This window comes from Euwallacea fornicatus, chromosome 14, assembly GCF_040115645.1.
Source record: "Euwallacea fornicatus isolate EFF26 chromosome 14, ASM4011564v1, whole genome shotgun sequence".
Classification (NCBI taxonomy): domain Eukaryota; kingdom Metazoa; phylum Arthropoda; class Insecta; order Coleoptera; family Curculionidae; genus Euwallacea; species Euwallacea fornicatus.
Window position 1 is genome coordinate 2,980,757 of NC_089554.1, and position 23,828 is coordinate 3,004,584.

At 35.4% G+C, this 23,828-nt stretch overlaps 1 protein-coding gene across 1 annotated transcript; it reads left to right on the forward strand.

Moving 5' to 3' along the window:
• The first annotated feature begins 1,884 nt into the window (after positions 1-1,884).
• On the forward strand, positions 1,885-23,497 carry Osi24 (Protein). Its single transcript, XM_066290035.1, has 6 exons — positions 1,885-2,389; positions 12,099-12,534; positions 15,938-16,147; positions 16,491-16,653; positions 17,034-17,351; positions 22,483-23,497. Exons 2-6 carry the CDS (start codon positions 12,147-12,149, stop codon positions 22,694-22,696), a joined length of 1,293 nt encoding a protein of 430 aa, XP_066146132.1. The 5' UTR covers positions 1,885-2,389; positions 12,099-12,146; the 3' UTR covers positions 22,697-23,497.
• The last annotated feature ends 331 nt before the right edge of the window (positions 23,498-23,828 follow it).

Below are 23,828 nucleotides of genomic sequence, written 5' to 3' on the forward strand. Positions count from 1 at the left end.
GAAAATTTCATTTTAGTAACAACAGGTTTAATACGACCCAATAAGAAAAAAATTAATGGTGTTAAATCTTGATCTTGAAGGCTATTCAATGAAATCTCTTGTACTACTCCAGTCTTCGAGAAAATGGTGATCCCGAAAGTTGCGTATAGGAATTGTATAGAGTATCGGAGCGCCATCTCGTTGAAAGAATACATCATTTCCTGGGATCTGATCGTCGTTTTCAAGAATATCCATAATGTGAGGATAGATGAAGTCTTGTAGCAAATTGAGGTAAGGTTCATCCGTCTGATTATCAAGTATAAAAGAGTCCAACAGTAGGATTTCCCAAAACCCCAGCCCATATATTTAATTTTTCCTAGATACTTGAATGCTGTTCACTCATAATTCTGGGATTCACGTCACTCCAATATATGCAATTATGTCTGTTGATGACACCATTCAGATAGGATGTGCATTCGTCAGAAAAGTATATAGAATATAAAAAATTGGGACTGAGCAAAATGCTTTTACTCACCACCTCACAAAAATGCGTATGATGATCTATGATATCTACATTGAGTTCATGAATTAGATACATCTTGTAGGAATGGAAATCATGCTTTTTAAGGATTTTCTGAATACTGCTAGCTGAAATACCTGATATTACTTCTAATTCTCGGGTGCTTGAAATAAACTTTCCTTGATTTACATGATCCAGTTCAATATGTCCCAAAATTGATATCTGTGCAGTCTCGTTGGTAACGGTATGTCGCTTTTCATGTTTTTTCTTAGCAATGGCTCCAGTCTCCATGAATCTAGATATTAAATCGTTACGTACGGGTGGCTGAGATTCTTACCGGGATGCTTTTAATACAAATGCTTGTAGTTTCTCGGGCTATTTTATTGTTTTCGAAATAGATGGTGACAATTTTAAACCTCTCTGCAATGGTGTAACCCAAGATATAAATTTTTAAAGGTGCAGGAAAAAAATTTCAGCATAATTGTGAAGAGAATTCAAATACCTTTGATTTGATGTACCACATGACCGCCCGTGCTATTTAAGATTCTTCAAGAGGGTACCATCTCGCTTAGGGGATGACTGTACACCTACGAACTTATGATTTAAAAATGTAATTTTTTGAAGTAAAATCGACGTGTCTCGAGAATTTCTGAAGAAAAACATTCTATTCGGGATATTTCGTTTGGACTGTTTTAGATGGGCGACCCTGTATAATGCTTATAAAACCAGCAAAATTACAATTTAAAATAAAATTATTGAATACGGTATTTATATATACGGTAGTATCTTGCTAAGGGCTAAATAATTAGGGCTAAGGACTAGGACTACTGACTTATAATTTTGTATTCTTAGCTGGATTCCTTTTACTAGCAGTAGCGACGATAAAATAATGAGTTCCGTGAAATTTAAGTTGGACCTTGACGAATCACTAGGTTTCCGTATCAGTAATGTTCCTGAGACAGTAAGTGGTACATTGACTGTTTTACAAACCGATAGTGGTGGTATTTTCCTGTAAATTGTTTCGTTAAAAACCTCAATAGATTCCGCATTGTAATGATAAGATATAAAATTAGACCCACACATTTACTTAACGCCTCTATTGATATTGGGATCAATTTACTCTCGATAGGCAGACACAAATTAACGATACTTTCATCGAAGGTCACTGATAGAAATGCAGGTCAATGTCGACGTTCTAATTAGCCGAACAACCGAAGGAAAAGTTGATCATTGATAAGTCAGGTTTGGTGGCCCCCTTTTTAAGACATTACAAACGATGGTGATGGCGAATTGAGGCTCTCAATTTCCGGTTTTTTGAACCACATCGCCGGGGAATGTCAATCATTCAACTTCTTGTTGATCTTGTTACCTTCACTCACTTTAAAGTCTCTTGCTGGGTAATAAAACACTTACGAATTGTGTAAGCATAAATGGGAAATTATTCGATTTTTGATCGAAATCCTTTCATGAAAGGTGCCATCAATGTTGCGAGAGACACTATTTCAGACTAAGTAAAAGCTTTATACCAACAGGCGAGAAGTCAGGAAGTGTTTGTTAAAATTGAATAGCTATGTCATATAAACTACTGACAAAAATTATCGTCATCATAGACATTCGATCCTCTTCTGGTACTGCCCAACACAGTCACGGACGGGTAACCCAATGACCTCGATATCGGCCACGGCGAAGCACTATACAGGTAACTATCCGCTTCTTCAGCTGATGTCACGTTGCTTCGACGAAGCCATCGGATCGGCCCACAGTCAATTTCGACCAATATTTTTGTGGTTGTGGTCCAGTTTGACCGTTTTTTGTGACCGCGGATATGTGCTTTAGACGGACGACTTGAGTGTTGTTTTGCTTATGGAGAACGAGGAGTTTTTCTTAAAGGTAGGTGAGAAGTCGCTAGTGGTAAAGTGAACATTGGGGGAATGGTGATGGAATCCGAAGTGCAATGATTAACTTTATCCCTTTTTATTTTTGTATTTTTTCTTGAGAACGTTATCGGTAACCTAAAATGAGATTGATCGAGGGACGCCCGAAAATAAAAAATGCTACAAAACACTACACCGTTTGTTCATATACCGGAGATTGCCACAAATCCGCCAGGTAGGCTCGCGAAATGGCAGCTTAATGGATAAAATCTTAAGAGGAAAATCACAGAATTTTTTAATTGTGTACTGAAATATGGGCGTAATTAGCTTCGTGCTTATTATACCACTTAAAATTAAGGAACCTTGCAGAAACGTCCAATGTGCAAATTTGTCGAGATAGCAGATGCTTGCGAACCTTCTCTGTTCAGTTCGGGCTGGCCAAGGGTGGCATTTCCTTAATTTGCCCTTTAAAGGCACCGAAACAAAAGTAAGTAGCTGGTCAGCTTGTTATCTTCAGTGCGTCGAACTGCGATAAGCCGCGTCCCTTCCTACATTTTGCGATTTGTGAATTCAATTTGGAGAAAACATGATAAAAAACATAATTCCACTAAGTTCTAACCATCCTCGTTAAATAAAAAATGTTATATATACTTTTGGCGTAAAACACTTTTACGATTTTATCGCAGTGTTGAATTCGCACAACTCCCGCAACAACTTTCAGTTGTGCGCGTAAAATTTGAGTTTTACGCGTTTACGCTCTGAAAATAACTGCAACCGTCACAGAAAAGTTATGTAGATAATAGGTACGTGATATAAGGTTTTATGAGAAGAAACAATGAACGGATTAGGTGAATAAACCTTCATTACATATGACGATGGTACCAGAAGTACCCGATCTGAGATATAGATGGCGATTTTTTTGTTCATATTTTGCTTATATTACAAAAACATAACCTTAAAAAACTTATGTCCGTAGCCTGAGGGTGCTACGTTGATTTGTGTTTTTTTTGCGGCCGTTTTTCGCGAGCGCTTTTAGAGATTTTGTGCACAAGAAAAAATTTGTTCATTAATACGTGACTCAATACTTTCGTTTGAAAGGTCTTAGTCCATCCAACATCGAAGCGGAGTTAGATTTTACTCTAGGAGAATCTAGTTCTTCGTTAACAACTGTAAAATATTGGGTGGCGGAGTTTAAAAACGGTCGTACCAGCTAGCAAGAGGAAATCCGCATTGGTCGACTGGGTGACACTCCAGATCTGACCACTATAGAAATTACGGTGAAAATCCACAAAACTGTGCCAAAGTTGTGTAGGTTAGCACACGTGATAGACACTTCAATAAGTACTGCACACTGCATTTTGACTGAAAAATAGAGTAGACAAAACCATGGACTCAAAGAGAAAAATCGGCTTCAAAGAAGGCGAAAACCGTTCAGTCTGCAGGAAATGTGATGGCGTTATTTTATTGGGATGCACGTAGGATAATGCTTATTGACTATTTCCTTTGGGAAAAATGGTAAATAGAGGATTTTATACACATTTATTGAAGCATTTGAGCGAAGAAACTAGGAAAAAGTAAGCGAATTTGGTGAAAGAGCAAGTCGTGTTCAATCAAAACATCGCACCAGTCCATGTTTTCCTTATGGCCAAAATCAATCAACTTGATTTTGTACTTTTTTCTCGCCCACCCTATTCGCCAGATATAGCCTTCTCAGATAATTTATTATTTCTAAACTTTAAAAAACGGCTCGATGGAGAGAGATTTACCAATGAGGAAGAGGTGGAGTCCGAGGTTGATGCCTATTTTCAAACATTCTAAGCTTCTTATTATAAACAGGATATGGAATCCATAAAACATCGTTTTGAAAAGTGTGTCAATCTCGAACTTGTCTATGTAGAGAAACAAAGAAACATTTTCCCAAATGTTGTTTTTTGAAGTGGTAGGTGGGGTGCTTCAGGGATAACCCCCCCAAAGTTTTACGTGCAGCGTTTTGTGTTCTATTTCTTATTGATTTGCTAATGGTTCAATTTTTAAGTCAAAAGTAGAATATCTCCGAATTGCCTTAATCAGCCGTTAAAAGAAATTTTACGACCGGAGGTCAATAATCAGACATTCACCCCTATGATGGCACACAAAGTTTATTCGTGTACAAGCCTGCTATTGGGAAGCTGACTAGGGTTTCTTTGTAATGTGCCTGCAACATGAAGTCAAATGGGGTTTATCATCATGGGGGTGATCGTCAGTTACACGGTAAGCACAGGAAGAGGATAAACATTGAGAGAAAGTAAAGATAGAACTTGATAAACTGATATTTGAGTGAAATTACCAGCGGACTGGCAGTTCTTTTTTAGCTATAAAACAGTTTCACTGAAATATCCGTTTAATGGGTTTTGTGCCTTAACCTCTTCTTGATGAAATCCTCCCCAGTTTAGGGACGATTCGCTTAATTGAGAATACTTTGTATGTTTCAGTAGCTTGTGCATGTCGGTGCTTAATTTGCAAGCGATGACCAACAAAATGATAGTAAAAACCTATAAATAAATGTTCGTGTCGATGGTGTTCAACAGTGTTTCAATATTGTTGATTTTTATATAAAAGTTGTTACACTGCAGCCGTTACATCAAACGAGAAATTAACGGAAGAAAATCGTACAATTAACACGCATAATAATCGTATTTTCCATTGCCATTTTCCCCAATTAGTTTTTTATTCATCGGTTACGTCTGCCCCTCTCACTCGAGGATTTATTTGTCTGGGGCGGACAAACATAAATCAAATGTGATTAATTTCATTAAGTCACAGTTACGTGTTTGTTGTCTATTTCTCATCGATTGGCAAGATATATTCTCTTTTACATAAATTTGTATAAAAATTATGAAAATATTCAAATTTACGGTCGGCGGTGAAGTCAAACAAATTCATTTTGCGCCCCAAATGACTACCGTAAACCATAAACCATTTCAGGCACAAAGCAAACTTTTAATCACACAAGTATGGGAATGTGTAAATGGGCGACGAGGAAAATAAATAATGAAATAAACAAAATATGAGATAAATTCCCCAGTCGTATGAATGCAGCAACGAGATATGCGCCTGAATATAATTCCACTGGCCTATCAAGTTCCTACCTACGTGTAGTAAATCGCGAACGAAAGTAATTTAAATAAACGCTCGCACATCACCTTCTATGATGCAGATGCTGTTATAAGAATGTGTTCCAATTTCTACAAAGTATCGGTGTCAACAAGAAAAGAGAAATTTTTTGTGTTTTGTTACGGAACAGGAAGGCGTGAGTGCCTATTAAATTAAGTAGTCGTCTATCATCTTTGTCTCTGATATAAGATTTGAAAATTTCATAACGGAAACTTGTAAAAAGTTTTGCGTAGAGCAAGGTTCATGCTACTTGCAATACCAGCCTCATGGGAAGGCGAGGTTGAGCGACGGCCCAGGGCGGCGGTTTTCCTCGGACGGGCGGGGGGCGGTAATTAAAAATTTCACCCAGGACGCTTGCTAAGGCCGGCCCTGAATAATTGGAATTTAGAAGGTCTCCCGCGAAAAAAGCAACTGAACTTTACTAAAGTAAATATCCCAAAACGCCAGCCTGAACGTTTATCGCTACAAACTTTCAGAACTGTTCAAATTGTTTTAATTATTCGCCCATGAACACTAATAGAACTCTTGATGCAATATTTTCCACATTTTGTAGTTAAAACGTTGTCCAACGGCTGTCTTGAAAATGAACACTCATATTACGAGATTAACATAAACAAACACAACAGCCAAAGAGTAATAAAACACACAATAAAAATCAACCCTAAAACACTTTATCAAGTGTTATGCGATAAACCACCTCTCTTTCTTGCTTGCGTCCGTCAACTACAGGGGCCGCCCGCCAGTCGCAGTAATACACTCATTTTCATACAATATAAAAAACACAATTTGGGCATTTTATCCACACTCGTTTGCATGTTCGCTTTAACATTTCCAAACCTCCATCCATAATAAAATTATTACGTCTACATCATTCTAACGGATGTCATGCAAATCATATGGAAATCATAAAACATACCCCTATATGATTGATATCCTGGCCGTTCGTTCTCAATATATGCTATTTTTCACAAAGCTTTCTAGAAGTGAAATGTAATCTAAATAAAAAATTGAGGTAATAATTTAAGACTTGAACGTGCTACGCACAACAATTGAAGACTGAGGAATTTATAGGACGAGGGAACTTGGGATGTAAAAGTTATTTGACTTTATGGAAGTAATTTTTTCAGCAGAAAATCAATCACTGAAGAGGGCGTTCCACAAATACTGAACTTCTGTCCATCTAAATGGTTTACTCGCTGGAAACCTGGGGAAAAGTTTGGGCTCTTTCTTAGTATACATAGAGGTAATCAAAGTCTTGCTACTAAGGGACGTTAAAGTCCCATTAATCGAGTAAAAACTACGGTGGAGAATGGAAAGTTCTGGAATGGAATCTGTAAAGTTTAGTGAAGGATAGGGCTCATTGAAGGAAAATTTAAAGGCGCTATTTGTATTTCAGCTCCCTTGAAGCATGGTCGATTAGTTGCTGTATAAAAGAAAACACTCTCCCATTAACGTTATAAAGAACTCAGAAATGAAAAAACTTGATTAAACAGAACTTTTTAGCTTACACAGTCTCGTTTGGAGGTTAATAAAACTGATGTAATTGATACGAATCGAGGAATCAAAAAAGCCTTTAATGCCAGAATGGACTTATTAGGAAAAAATATTAAAAAAAATATATATTTTGAGAGGAAGCGCAAATGGATCCATGTTTGTACGACATTTATTTCTTATTTCATTCATAGCGACTCACAGTAAGAAGTTGGCAGATTTATTTTGAAACACCCTGTATTTTTGGTTAATAAATCCCTGTCAATTATCTGGACAGTCCATTTTTCTGGACTTACTACTACTGACCATCTATATATCTCTGCAGTCCACATTCCGGACTTGATTCAATTATCACTTCACTCATCACGCTATCCCACACTAACAACAGGTTGGCTAAACATCGAAATTTCATTGTTTTTTTTACCCAATTCTCAAAGCTTTTTTTCCTCCCTTTATAACTGCTGAAGGATTGAAATTAGCTATAGATTATAGTTATTAATTTTAAGTTGTATTAATGAAGAAGTACGCGGACATCGATATTCCCTTTAGGGTCGACCCGTGGTAGGTATTAGGTAATATACGAGAATTCCCAACCATTTGCTTTGTCGGTATTAGAATTCCCCACAGTAAACTTTTTCGGCCCTAGAATTGCAGTCCCAATTCTATTTGGCGAAATTGACGACGAAGGACCAATTCCTAATTAAATGTTACAGTTTAATGCGGCGGATGGCGTAAATTGCATTAGTGGCACCCTAGGCACGGCACGCCTATGGCCTATCACCATAAGCTTTTTATATGTGACGGAGGTGCAGAGTATGTATAGGAGCTTTTTCTTCCCTTTGGTGTCCAGCGACTCAGAAGCTGTGTCCGCGCTGTATTCTCCGCTGTGTTGTCACTTCACATTGATAAACTCACGCTCATAATCTTTTTTCGTAACTTGTGATTTCTTGGATAGGGTAAAGTAAGATTGTTAAGACCACCCTATATCTGCATCAGTATCAAGACCAGTGATGTTACACTGTGAATCAGGAAAGAGCTCTAGTCTTCCTCCTGATTTTATTATTATTTAAAAATTCAAATGCAGTATCAAATAGGACAAAAATACTGTCTTTTGACGATTAAAAAAAAAATTTTGGTTACGTCGCCAGTAGCGCAAAATGAATGTTTTTTTTTCTTTTTAAATTCCTACATGGGTCAGTGGCACTTTAAATTAAAGACATTTGAAAACTATATTCAATGGTGCATTGCAATTCAAAATTTATCAATTAGTTTTTGAGAGAAATAGGTATAAATTAGGTAAAAACGCAATGTAAACTCAGTTATATAGTACATGAACAGTGAAAACAAGTTGTTTGTTAATAGGAAATTGGTTTATTTTCGATTTTGTGCTGTATAGATTTGGTGCACTCACATTGCCAAGAGTAATATTTGTGATTAAGCTTACATCCGTGTAATAATTGCTCATCCAGAATTTTTTAGATATGAGGAAGTACAGAGTTTGAAAAGTAACGGGAACGAGAAGCAAACTATTCATAATATGTGATTTGGCGTCTTCATCAGACTATAATCATCAAAGGTATTATCGTAATTGCATTGGTCTTTTACATCAGCCTAGAGTGGCATTAAACGTGCAATAAAGAAATGGTGATAAAAAAAGTCAATGGTTCGATGAGAATAAATCACAAGATGTTATTTCAAGTTAGTTCAGGTTGTAAAAGAACTGCGACTTCTATTTCAGGTGGTAGATATCAATTCCAACAAACTACATTTCAAGGTGTTTTATTGATATTTTGAGCTTGGATGACATAACACTGAAAGATTGCTGTGGCTGGATAGAACCTTCCTAACATTTTCAACTTGATTCCCACTGGTTTTCGATCAAAAGCGTTCGAGAATGAGGAATGAGGACAATGTTATTTTTCACTTACAACAGTGGAGTGTAAAATTAAGCGGACACTTAGATTTTTCCAGAAAACAAGCATTAAAAAGATATTTATCATGTTACTAGTTAAAAGTTTTATAAAAATTATTGTATTGGGATGATAAATTTTTTTATACAGTAAGAAGAAAATGGAAAGAAGAAAAAAGATAGTAATTTTACATGAAAAAAAGGGACAATTTACAAATCTGCTATCAAAAAAAGACATTTTTCCGTGTAAAAATTTGCTAAATGAAAAACAACATGTTTAGTAAACTGTATTGCTTTAGTGTCCATGCAATTGAGCGTGTTACGGATTAACGCAGTAAATTCTTCCAGAGGGATTTGCTGCTGTTCGCCACAAAGTGCTTATTCCAAGTCATGTTTGAATAGAAACTCGGCATAATTACACCGAATAACTCTGCCTAGAATATATCATGCATATTCTATCGGGTTCAAATCTGGACTCCCCGGAGGCCACAGTAATAAAGGAATACCTACTTGCAATGCGTGGATGAGAGTTATCGTGCATTACACACAAATTTTTACCGTTAAATGGCGCAAATGGCACTGCATGTTCTTCCAAATATTGTTCAAACTATCGTTCACCTTTTAAATTACCACCACGAATTGTGACGAGTTCTGTATGTGCCTCTAAGGAAATCCCTACTCACACCATTACGCCATCACTACCATATGGAACTTTAAGGATTAATTCTCCAACATGTTCACCAGCTATTCTTCAAGCTTTATTCCACCCATCTGATGAACATCTGTTAAATTTGGATTCATCCCTGAAGAATATTGCACTACATCCCTCAACCTCTTAATGTATATGTTGATGAGAAAACAGAACACGCTTTTGGCGGTTACGTATAGTCAATAGAAGTCTCGTGGCAGGACTCTTGGAATTTATTCCAGATTAATTTAAGCGCTTACGATTTGTATAAACGGAGACGGTGTGTCTACGGGCGTTATTTAATCGTTGGACAAGTGCCGCAGCTGACAAAGTGCAGTCACGTAACACCTGCATGATGAAACGATCTTCAATTAAACTTGTGGTTCTTTATCTACTTTGTCTTCATCACATACAGTACTTCAAGGAATTTCTAACACATTTGTGATGTGACGAATACTGTGTTCACCATCGTGCAAGACAACAGTTTATGTTATTTGTTCAGGTGTCATAATATTTTTGTTGCAAGAATAAGAAGCTGAAAACTGTATTTTCATTAGAAACAACCTTGTGGGAACTGGAAATTTTCTGAGTTTTTCTAGATTATACATGCAAAAGTAAGCTAAAAAATTGAACCATGAAAAAACGTTGTGGCTAATAAAATACAAATAAGATTTCAGAACAATTCACAAAACTTTTTTTTATTGCAAAAAATATACAGGGTATTATTTAAGTATCTGGCCAAACTTCAGCGAGCGATTCTTTAAGCCATTCTAAAGCGAAAAGTTTATATAAATACAGGTCCAGTAAGGCTTTGTTTTCAAGATACAGCGCATCAAACTTTTATGAAAGAATAGATTCTTTTCTCACAAAAATCTTAATAATCCTTTTGCCGATTTTGTTGATATTTGGCAGTGTTATTTATGAATAATATTGTTATTTATACGCTACTAATTTTTTTAAAACTTATATATTTTTTTCTCATCAAGGAAAGTCATGACCACCCAGGTCACCGAATTTAACTCCGTAAGATCTTTTTTTGAGGGGAAATGTAAAGTCCGTAGTTTATAGAACTCTGATCAGCACTATGGAAAAGTGAATTTAGCGGATTCAGCATTCGTGTAACTAGATAAGATATACGCCGGGAATATTTCAATGCGTTCGGCAATGTTGAGAGTAATTATGTTTGCATTGAAGCTGAAGAGTATTTTCAGAAACTATTGCACGTTTCGTGTTAATTGTTGTAATTTTTTTTTTTACTAAAAAAATGCATTATATTTGCTTGTGAGTAGTTTTAAAAAAGCGTTTTTCTTCTTTAATTTTTTTTAATATCCGGAGTTACCTCTGTCCACGCCAATTGCAAAAGAAGACAACCCAGTTTTAGCCTACAAGATTACTTTGTACTACACTGAAAACTGTCACCAAGATTGAATGTCATATCAATTTTCATCTTCTTTTTGTTTAGAAAGTTTTTTTTAAAACATGTAACGATTAAAAAATTTGACAACCTGTATTTTGATAACGAAGCATTAGAATCACCCATTAGATTGGCAACGTACTTAAATAACACCCTGTATAAACATTTTAGCGTCCGATTAATTTTGCACTCCAGTATACTCATGTGAAAACTGTTCTCACCAAAACTAATAAAGTAACCCTCACTAATTTATCGCTAATAACCGGACGCTTTCTGGATCTCGTTGAATACAACCGTGAAGCACGTAAATCAGCATAATATTTTCTTTGGTGTATTATTTCAAGTCCCATGCTTCATAATATGCTGTTTTTAGTAGTAAATCCTGCATATGCACAGGTCATAGAGACACAAAACACAATTTCAATCACCAATTTCAGACAAATAAACCAACATGCATTGGATATGCTATTAATGAAATACTAAAATCTGGTTATTTGCACGTCCATAACGCTTCCCCGCAAATTTACCATTTATCGCTGAACGCCAGTAGGCAATTCTAATAATAAACAATAATATTTATAACATCGAAATTACATATTTACGCTATGAAAAGCTGCTGATAAATATCTAATCTTTAATAGAAAACATGAGCAGATTGAGAGAAATGAGCAGTAACGTGTTACAAACAAATTTCAATTCCAGCACGAAGCTGCTGGTATTACTTCAAAGTTGTCGCATGCAAGCAACATGAAAATATCCCCTCGATTTCCAATTTGCCCTCCAGATTTAATGTAATTTCCTATCGAGCATCGCTTTATATCACTACAACCTATAAAAGTTGAAAAATGATACTGACGACAGTCAATGAAATAAACGATTTACGCGACAAAAATTGATTGATTATCGCAACTGATATAGATTTTTTAATGGAAACCTTTTATGCGCTTTCAGTTTGAACTTCTCTAGATTTCTCTATTTACCATGTTATTCCACTAGGCAGATAATCAAAGTTTAAGTGATAAATGTCTACGAAGAATAATTGATTTGAATAAATGAATTCCTTGTTCCAGGTTCTCCCGAATCCGGAATGACCGTTCAAGACCTCGACCCCAATCAATATGCCGAAAACGTATCGGGACAACTCTAAAAGTGAATTGGTCTTGATAAAGCTAATTTTAATTTCTTTGTGCGTCAAGATTGCCAAAACATGTAATAACCAAGTACGGGACGAGAGTGTGTTAGACCGGGAATTAAAAAATTACGTAGATCGAGTGTTTAAAACTGAGCAATTTGTTATTGTGCCGGGCCTTGAGTTGGAGAGAGTAGGAAACGCCACTATTTTAGCAAACACTAGCGACACTAGTTGTGGTAATGCCAGAAGTGGGGTCTCATTGGAGGATTATGTCCAGAAGCGGCTGGATCAGTATGCAGAAACCCACGTGCTTTCAGTCAACTTGGACCAAACTGCCAGATTCTTTTCGTCTTCTGGCAACAATTCCAGCGCCGGTAAGCACAAGTAATTTATTACCCTGGCTAAAATTATCATCTGTAATTTTCCTCCCGAAGGCATCTCCTATCCCTACAGGAATAATAGAGAAGGAGGGCCTTGTGTTTGATCTACTAATGGCTTACGCCTGGATATATGATTTAATTTAATGCAGTTTACATGCTCTGCAATGTCATTTCAGATAGCATTAAATTAATCGGGAAGGGACTTAAATTAACTGAAAATGAAGCATAGTTCTATAGTGTCAGGAGAATAAAACTATTTATGTAACGCCTGGGATTCCGAGAACTTGGTTTAATTACTTTTTATTAAATGCCTTTACTTGAATGAACAAAAGAGCGTTAAATAGAGCCGGACTGAAGCTAGAGTTGCATTCCAGAGCGCAGCAAACAAGAAATAATGTATGAAAATACTATTTTTTACGTGAGTAGTATTTATATGCTACGATAACAGTTATTTATTCAACGAAATTTAACATTTTTTAATTCAAGAGGTAAACGATTAGGCCCACGAAGAAGCCTGCAGCCTAAGTTCTTCGAGTGCATAAACAGATTATAAATGATTCTATTCATTGTCGAATTTATTCTTAAAAAACAAAAAATAGGAGCTAAATTTCTTTGATTTTTACTTTGATATTTATTTGATTTTTTATTTATTTAATATTTATAGTTATTTTTGCTACACAATGTTAATGCATAGCGCATTGTAGCGCATTCTCAGCGATCTAGTTTATTGGTCACCATGTCGATAACACAGCATTTTGGCAGTCACGGTAAAATTTTCTGATAATAATTATAATGTTTTTTAGGGTTAACAATATCATTTGCTGAACATCTACAAGAGTTTACAAAGCTAATGCTTTATTAGCTCAAAATTAACTCGGTTGTCAACTTAAAAGGGTCCATTACCTTATCTCGAAAACCGTAAAGTTTAGAAACAAAATTTTCATATAAAAGCTATTCAATGTTTCATATATTTTTATGTTTTAATATTTTCGAAGTTACTGGGTGATCCAGCCACCTATGGTGTGACAAAAATAATTTAAAAAAGTGGAATATGCTATATTTTGTTAGGGATACTAGTTTTGCTGGTAACGAGAATTATTTTTTGTTATTACAAAATATGAAATGTTTTTAGCAGTTTTTAAGTTGGTTCACTTTAAAATAAATATTTAAAGAAAAAAAGTTTTTTGAAGTTCTCAAAAAAATTTACAGAGAAATAATTGAAACTCATGAAAACTTGTCCAGTTAAAAGCAAAGGGTCATTTTACTTCAATACTTATATTTTCAATTTTTGAGTAATTTTATATAAAGTTTAAAAATATATAAATAAAATAAAATTTAAAAAAAGTTCACATTCCAAGTGCCTCATGCTCAATTTTTTAAAATGGACTACCCTATATTTATTTGAAAACGAATTTTTCCTTTATTTAACTTCTTAGCCTTTTAACAAGTAATTATTAAAAAAATAATAAAAACAGCATTAAGTAGGTCAAGAAATACGATCTCTTAATATTTCTTTTTTTAAATTTTGTTTACGTTACAAGTAAGACAAAACGGCCAATTTTTAAAAATTCAGACATGGGTTAAATGACGCCTTAAATTAAAGACCTTTTCAAACTACATGGAATAAGGTATTGCAATCAAAGTCTATCGATCAATTTTTAAGAGATTCGAAGAGGAGGGCCCGCAAGGAACGTGGCGAAGCTGATACTAAGATCAAAGAAAAACTTGGAAATTGCGTACCACTTGATAGTATAATGAGAAAGAAGTCAAAATTCGAAAGAAATCAGGAGAGGGAGTAATTGTATAGCCACACCCACAACACGGTGGTTCCGGATGACCAACAGGGACAAGAGAGAGGAGAGGAGGTTGTAAGGAGAACTTGGGAAGAGCCTGTTAGTGAATCCGACACCATCAGACCGAACCATATTCTACCACTAACGGTGTGAAGTGCGTGAAGGCATTTTCTCAACCAATATACAAGGCTTTTTAAATTTGACCCTCACCACTAGGATTGCGGAGATCAGAAGGAATACGAAGAAGTTTGATTGAGTGCGAAATTGCGTAATTTAGTGCTTAAGCAAATTTCGTTTTCAAAATTTGAATGTTCGGAGTACTTTTGAAGATAGCCCAAAAAAAATTAAAAATTGAAGATTTCGTTATTATTTTTTTAGCGTTATTTGACAAAAACATCCTAAAACTACAAGCATATTTTCATTACCAATTTTCTTCAGCTACGCTATGACACTTTCAGATTTGCCACCCAACGGTTCATCTTTCACCTACCATCATCAACTTTATTTTCTTACGGTCGCCGTATTGGATTTTTCCACACAAAGATAGTCGGAAAGCAAAACTCAGAACAATATCGTGTCGCTGAGGAAAAGTAGCGATGAAAATGTGCTTGTGGTTTTCGGCTTCCTTGTCAAACAACGCAAAAAAAAATGAAATTTCCAATTTTTAGTTATTTTTTCGAATATCTTCGAAAGTACTTGGAAAATTCAAATTTTGAAAACGGCGTTTGGTCACACATGAGATATCGCAATTTTGCCCCCGTTTTAATTTATTCGCATCTCTTTTAGTTACCGAGATCCCTGGCGCCAGGTCGGATTCAAAATGCTCTGCATACATATAGGTAAAGGTTAGTCTTAGATCGAGCGTGTTAGTAAAATCTTCATAAAAATGACTCATAGTTACATTTGCGCTGGTATATTACGGTTTTGAAGGGGCACGACCAGTTTTATCTAAATATCTCATAAACTGTTAACATTCTTTCTGCAGGATCTAAATATAAACATTTCTCTAGGCTATCTAGAAGGGACGAGGTGCAAACTAATAAATTTCTATATTACTTCTTTTCCTTTCCAGGACTGAGTACTTTTTAATAGTACACAATTTCACAACAGGTAAAGGCAATTATATTACCGTAATAAGGATTGTCTAAAAATATCCTAAATACTTGCACATTGTGCAGCGAGGCGAAAGAGTGAAATAGCGTAATTAGCAAGATTATTCCATTAGCAGGTCGTCATTTCCCTTTAATGAGAAACAACTGCACCCTATGGATTAGCTGTAAATTTGCCCTTTTGTGACCCATTAAAATGGCATATGGAGAAATATTTAAAACTAATAAAGCTAATGAAATCGGGCCGCAAATTACAAAAGCAATTACCTGTTATGGAGGAGGCCTCATTTTAAAACCCCGAGAATGAGTTAGTTTTAATAGTCATTTGTTAAATTACGTACTATACGAATTACAGGGAAATTACCTGAAACTTTTATTGCTCCAACAAAGGGGAAAACTTAATTATATAATGGATTTAGCTGTCTTTGTGATTTACTCAAAGACTTATTGTATCACATTTTTGATGTAATTGGTTTACGTAGTGAATTGTTCCAGATTCTTCGGCAAAAAGCTCCTTTCTGGCAGGATTTGGGATGGGAGTTTTAGCGTTTTTCCTCAAGAAGCTCATGTTACCAGTTTTCATCGGAGCCCAATTAATTAAGTCGGTCCTAATAGCCATGTTCCTCCCTACAATTTTAGGCAGTTTGGGTAAACTTGCGGGAAAAGGTCTGTCAACATTTTCCGGTCTTTCCAGTGCCTCTACAGGTAAAGAGAAATTTAAAACCTTTCGATTTTGCATCAGAAAAAGTGAAGGAACAAAGATGTTTTGTTCTATTAATGCACTCGTGAAAGCTCCTTTGTTTTTCATTACATCAAGAAGGTTTCCATGTTGAGAACGTGAACTGAATTGGATGAAAACTGATAATTACGTAGATGTTTATTGAGAAAATTTTCTTTCAAAGATTCTGACTTGAAAACTTTGATGCGTTAATTAAACTGCTGTTAATGCTAGGAAATCAATAAGCCATTGGCCATTATCACATTTTCAGCGCTTACTTTTAAATTCATTAGGAAACTTTAATAATTAAAATAAATTAAAATTTTTTAGGAATCAACAGGCCTCCACAGGAGATGGATGATTTTGAGTTTAAAGATGCTGATCCTTATAGCAACAGTAACGACGAAGCCCTTGGAGCTAGTTTCGATGACGAACACGACACATTGACTTTGAACACTGTGGAAAGCTCTAGTACAGTATCTCCTAATAGCAGGCAAGTAGATATTTTACATCATTCATATGCAGTGTCTCTTTAATGCACGGCCATACTGCAATTTTACACGCGATTTCGATTAAGCAAATATCAAACCCAAATCTTTCAACTATAATAGCATTTAGGAACTAACCTGTTGATTAAAGGACCTACTTTAAAGCGATTATTATACCTTCGATATTTTATAGTTTCATGCAGCTTTAAAATGAACCCGAGCATAACATAACCAAGTAAATTTCAAGTGGAACTTTTTCCGCACGACTTGGTGCTTAAGCAGTGAGTTTGTAACTTTAAAGACATACTATGGTTATGCGTATTTCGGGTTTTATAGACTATAAAACTCACCATAATTACTTACGCAACTTCGTTCTTCCATTTAGGTTCGATTTCGCCTATAAAAGACGAATTTACTCCCCGCCAAAAATCAGCGACAACTACTATCTTCAAAAACCCAGCAGCAAGAAAACGGATTTTAAGATGTTTCACAAGATTCCAACTTCGTCGCTGTTGCTGACCAACTATGACCCATTTTATAGTCCGTTGTTGTCCAGGCTGGATTTGGTGTTCCAGCAATTAGGGCTGCCGACTGACAAAAGCCCCCAGACTGAGAGATGTAAGGAAAGGCTCGTGTGCATGATGTATGCTAACCCTGCCAAGTATGCTCCTTACAGCAATTTAGTGTCTGCCCAATTGAGCAGGTAATATATTTTTTGACTTGATTAATCTGAACTAAACTCAACCAACCAGAACTAACCAAAACTAACCTGTGAAAGAACGATTTAAAAAATTCAATGTTTATTAGAAATAACGTTCTTCGACGTGACATGAATTGCCATCAAATGTCCGGCCGTGGGCTTTCATCCGCCAAAAAGTGGTCAAGAGCATAATTTTAGTATTGAACATGATTTACTTCTATCAATTATTTTTCGATTTCAACTTGTTTAAACGCTACTATGGATTCCATAAATTTAAATCCATTTGGCAGGAAATTATATAACTTCATACACATGTAATAGGGCCATTTCTCTGCCAGAGCTCGCCCGTCAATTTCACTCACACTTATACATAGAGGACCAAAAGTCCCGCATAAATTCGTTAGATATTAAAGGAAGTATTTTTCATGAAAATGCTGGAACACGTCCAACATTGTTTTTAGGTGTAAATTTTTTGATATAAAAGACATGTATACAGGGCTATCCATTATCTGCTACATTATCTATGTAGCAGATGAATGCGCTTTTTGACTTTTTTCCTTACGGAAACCCATGTATATTACGCCGTTTTTGAGTTTTTTGAAAAATTCTGAACATGTTTCATGTAATGTAAAGTTTTCGCAATTAGAATGGCCGGTTAGGTCACCTGACCTGGCCCCTATTGACTCTTTTTTATGAAGTCACCTGAAACATAAGGTGTGCATGTACTTAAACAAGTCCAATAATATGGAAGAGTTAAAAAATGAAATTATTGAAGAAGCTCAACAAATATTTCCTCAAATGATAAAAAAAAGTTTTTAAGGAATTAGAATTGCAGCTTGCCCATTATCAGGAAGTGAATGGGGCAAAGTTCAAACATTTATTGCATTAAATTATAATACTTTATATTACAATTTTTTTAAGTATTAATGGTTCTGTCGTTATTTCTTTTTTTTTAATGTCTTTCCGGGAACTGTTAAACTTTGTTATGGGTATGTTACATGAAAATATGTTCAGAAATTTCCAAAAAACTAAAAAATTGCATTTACCTACTACCTACGTAACTCTCTATACACGTCTGTTATATGAAAAAATGAACAACTAAAAACAACATTTCACGTATTTCAGCATTTTCGAGAAAAATATTCCCGTCAGTTTTTAACGAATTTATGCAGTTCTTTTGATCCTCTATGTATACACTCTTATATACAGAATATATATTTATATGTATCTGTATGTGTGTGTGTATGAGTTAAAAAAAGGTCATGAAAAATTATAATTATTAGTTTATCTGTCTTCACTTGTTTATTTTGTACAAGATTCACAGATCATCATGAGAATCCAGACTATTAACTATTAATTTAACATCTCTAAGTATATTTTTAAATTAATTACTTGGATTAAATGTTGATTTTTTTAAATGCATTTCGGCTTCTCGATGAACTTCATTTCAATTTTAGTTTTAACGATCAAGCTACAAAACAACCCCATTATCTTAACGAACTTTGAAGGGCTTCTACAGAACTGTTTGGTATCATGGTTTGTTTTTATTATGCATAAGTGTTCACGCAGTCATTCAGTATGTTCTTGAATAAATCAAGGACATTATGAAGGAATACCCATACGGGTAGAAAATTCTAGTTTTTTCTGAATGAAGTACGTTGGAAATTTATTGAAGCTGGATCGTATGGCGCTACGCGATGATATCAGTTTCAGATTTTTTACTGAATATTTAGTATATTCTAAACCTATGAGCGAACTTATGTACAACCATAAATAAAAATCTGAAAGATTACACCGGTGGCTGAAATTTACGGCCCGATGCCGAAAACGGGGCGTCAAACTTTAAGGGCGTAATCCTTCTGCTGACCCGTAATGCGGGCAAAGTTTTACCCACAAATTATATTTTTTAACCTTTTGCATGCAAGTAAATTGATATTGTAGCTACCTTTTTGATTAGATGTGGTTAAAAAATTATCAAACGTTATTTTTACTTCACGGTCCGTTGCCAAGAATGACGGCCGATATTATAAAATGATGGCCGTTGCCACGAGCGACGAGCCATAAAAATATAATAACGTTCACTGGTCGTAAACTCGCTATTTGTGCCATGGAAATTAGGATGTAAACAAAGATTTTCTATCCACTTTTGGGTAAAAATTAATTTATTTTTGCATTTATGACAAGCCTGATTATATGACCGTGCGAATCAGGCAAGGGTAACACATAACACGCCAAGTACTTTTATCGCACCTTTCTTAAAATCTTTATGTTCTTCTCCCCACGTTCGGTCATTTTCCAAATGGCAGCTTTGGTACTATGATAGCAGCAGGAATTAATGTCCAACTATTTATGTTTTTTGTCATTATTCAAAGTTTATCCGAGTTGTAATGCGCACAACTGATTTTTCAAGAAAATAATTAGCATATGTATTGACTTGCAAGGGGTTTGCAAAAAATTGTTACAGATTAGCTCCGATGGAATTATATCAAAGAGTTAACATTCCCCACATTACACCACATGGTGACTCTGTATAGATTTGAACTAAAAATAATACAGAGTTGTACAAGGTGTGAACATAAAGATGATTCCAGTCCCTGCTGCCAAGCTGATGGTCAATACTACCAAAGCTTCTTAAATTTATAACATTTTTTTTCAAATAAATATTTTTCCAGGCATTCTCCATCTTTAATTTTTGGAATGTCATAGTTCGATTAAATACATAAATATGCAAAAAAAGGCTCTAATTATTTCACCTGCTGAATCATGTACTTATCGACTTAAGTGAAACTTGTGAGCTTAACAATACGTAAACCCTCCGACCTACTTTTGATCGTCATTCTTACATCGTTCCTCTCCAGTTTTCTTGGAGAGCTGTCTTACGCAGACTTACTTTGGTTGTTTTCCCTGTTAGAAATCACACATTTATGGAAAAGCCCGTCGAAATCTTCGACGATAGGAGCTCATTTCTCTTTAGTGTAAGTCTGAATCCTCCAAACTAAACTTTGCAGGAGTTTTCTGTGCGTGAAATCACACTTCAATAAATTTCAAATTTCCCTTTTACTTCCAAATTAGGAATCATTTGTATGAATTATAACACGGATGCCAGGAGCATCTCAAAAACTGGTAAACAACTGAAAATGGCGTAATAAAACTTTAGCAGTTTACAGGACCACACAAGGACAAATCCGCTTTGGGGCCATTTACAAAATTTAGTATTCATAGAGACCAGATCAAGAAATGAGATTACCACACTCAAAACGACTGCAAAAAAAGAATGAATAATGGAATAAGCCTAAAACGTTGTATAATACAGTTGGGACTCACCCCTATTTACGAGTCTTTCCATTTATTGACATTAATACGAAAGGGCTTTAAATGCGAGTTTGTCTAATATTGGAAGAATTAAAATGCTCGTTCAATGATAATAAAATTCATGGTATTGGATAATGATGGTGTAGTTAAATGAAATAGGACAGAATGAGCAGTTTCGTCAGTAGTTTCTAAAAGAGTTTGAAAACTTTGATGATAACGGTTACTATATCTTGAAACTCCTCTACCCGCCAACATCTTTCAGGATATGTGGGAGCAATGTAGGTGGAGTTTTTGAAAAGATCAAGTCAAAGTTAAATTTGATAAGCTGAACCAAGAATGTATCCAGCAGGGAAATGAAGTGTGTGTGGAGGGGGAGGGGGGTTCAACCAAAATCAGTAGAAACAAATTTGTTTTCTTGTATAAACAAAAACAATTCGGTGGCCGTTCAGACGTCTTTCAATTTAAAAAAAAACTGAATCATATCCACATAACGCTAAATTCGAGTTCAAACAATCCTTTTACAAAGCTTATTTAACGAATAGTATCGGCTGACCGCTTGCATTGACCTCACATCTTTTAAAGCGACGTGCTCAGTTTTCGCACAAATTGCCAAACGGTTTGAATTATTGCCAGTTAACAGCCGAGATAGCCTATTTGATTGAAATCAAAAATTACACATTGTCGAGGTCAACAGCCGGGCCGTGACACGCCAAATGGAGATGTGGCAAAGGAGCCGTACAAAAACGTAAAGAAATGCATCGGATGTTTCGAGTGAATGTACTATTTTCCATGTAAGATATGATGAATGTACTACTTAACTGATTGTCTACGTTGTTTGGACTTGAGAAAGCACGTATATTAATGCGCGATAAGTAATCTCGATATTATTAATGCTTTCGAAATGCTCACGCGTTGAACAGTCTCGATTAATCACCCTCATTAATGGAGTTCATTAAATAACTATCAAGCTTTCAGCCACCCGAGTAGTTTATTTAATATGCATTTTCGAAATTAATAACAAGGCTGAGTACCTAGTTTGACTGACTGCTAAGTTATTTCATAGGAGATTGGCTAGCGGACAAACGGTGCAGTAGTTTAATAGAACTGCAATGAAGATTAGTTGTAGTATTTCATTCTACTTAATACTTCAGGGCACAATTCTTTGTCTTTCTTTCCGCTCGCTTCCATGCTGCTGATCACAATCCCTTGAGGGGCTGGTTCATAATTTAGTAAGTTATGATACACACCACACAACACATCTTAAAATAAAGATTCTTTCGCTTCTTATGTAACTCACGCAAAATGACTACTCTTAAAACAAAAACAGAGATATGTCGTGTTTTATCTGTGTGTACATAAACCCAAGTGAATTATTTATGTATTTTTAGGGACAATTAAAAGTGCCGTAAGCGCCATTACACAATGATTTACCGCATGAATTACGCTGAAAAATAAAATCAAAGGCTCCAAACCTGTAGTTTGTTCTTTAAAATAGATTCAATTATTTAGGGTGCTAAGTGAAATAATTAATCATTTTCGTAGTTTATCCTCTCACACAATTAGGGAATTCTTTGGGAAACTTAATTACATAGAACCGGCGGCAGACCCATTTCGCTATAATAGTTTGTACGGGGAAATTTCTTGTGTAATATTCTAAGTTAGTGCCAACTTTGAGGTGCCATCGCCGTATAGTAGATAGGGCACTAAAGTCCTAAAGTAAATCGAAGTTTATTGGCAACGCGCTGAATATTAGATCTCCCTAGACAGATTTTTACACTTTTTGTTTGCTGTTTGTTTTTAAATGATTTTTAAAACATTTCAGGGAGCTTAATGAGCTTCGAAAGCCAACATCTGATAACGCAGACATTCTGAGATTCTTCAAATATATGAAGGCAGCCAAAGACGGTCAGGATGGAGAGGAGTGTCTCTCTCACGGGGGATGTCCATTACTGACGGCAAATCAACCTAGTCCAGCTTTGCTCACTACTTATAATCAGATTAATAAACTTGTAGAGGCCAGGAAATACGAAAATTAACGTTGTTTTTGAGTGCCAAATTTCGGTTAATTTTAAAAGGTTTTATAATTGTTAGACTCAAAAGTGGTTTCTGGTCGTATTTTATTCCGCAATTCGTATAGAGAACATTGAAACGAATATATTTTTCATACGAGATAACAATGCCGCAAAAGGCAAAAAGCATCGTTATAATTCTGCTTCGAAACATTCAATCCTTTGAGCCTTTACAATTTGTACACTTCTAATTAAACTGGAGTTTCAGCTGAATACAATTGTTGACTGTTAATCCTATTCCTCTTTAATAGGTTTCATGAAATTTTCGTGATTGATATCTCGTATAAACGCTTAAGGATTCACTCGAATTGGATCAAAATAATGCCTGCTTTAGTTTGTTTGACCCGTTTTGATTGGGAACTTTTATTTATTTATTTATTTATTGATATTCTTTAGATGCTAATTTACGATTTATATTTATCCTAGCGTAGGGTTGTTTCTCGGTAGGAAATATTTGTGAAATTGTTATTAGGGACGTTTGCTGTAAATAATAAAGCGTTGTAGACTGGATGAACATATTTGAGTTTTTAATGTAATTGTTAATGTGAGTTTTGGCAAAAACGTACTTATTTCGGTGCACTCCGTCCTAAATACGACCCTCAAGAAAAAAATTAAAGGGGCATTTAACCACTTTGCAATGCAAAAAATACCTTTTAAAAATTATGGCATTTGAATGTTGCCAAGATTTATAAACGTGAGCTACAAGTAACATAATAGCAATAATAATAATATATCTTGCAGTTGTGCGTAACATTGAGGGGGAGGGGGACAAACTGGTTGCTTGCACTCAGAGTATCCACACTAACCGTTGTAAAAATATTTGACCCACTCTGTATAATTTTAGATAAATTTTGAATGTGCACGAAACGACACCTACACAAGTCGACCTCCGGGCAATTTTCCTCAAACTCCATGATTCAGGAGATTTCGATAGATTTCATAATAAATTCCGATTCTGTATATAAGGTGACGTTCTTTCCCGTTTCAAAACGTTAGCAGTCTTAGAGAATGATGGACTATTTCTATGTTTTTTTCTTAAACCTTTGCTGGGGAATGTTCTAAAACGGTTGTGTCATTCATAGATCAAACGAAATATTAA

Coding starts and splice junctions, on each gene's coding strand:
- Osi24 (XM_066290035.1), top strand. CDS start 12,147: ATGCCGAAAACGTATCGGGACAACTCTAAAAGTGAATTGGTCTTGATA. Junction 16,148..16,490: donor TCTTTCCAGTGCCTCTACAG/GTAAAGAGAAAT, acceptor AAAATTTTTTAG/GAATCAACAGGCCTCCACAG. Junction 17,352..22,482: donor GTGTCTGCCCAATTGAGCAG/GTAATATATTTT, acceptor AAAACATTTCAG/GGAGCTTAATGAGCTTCGAA.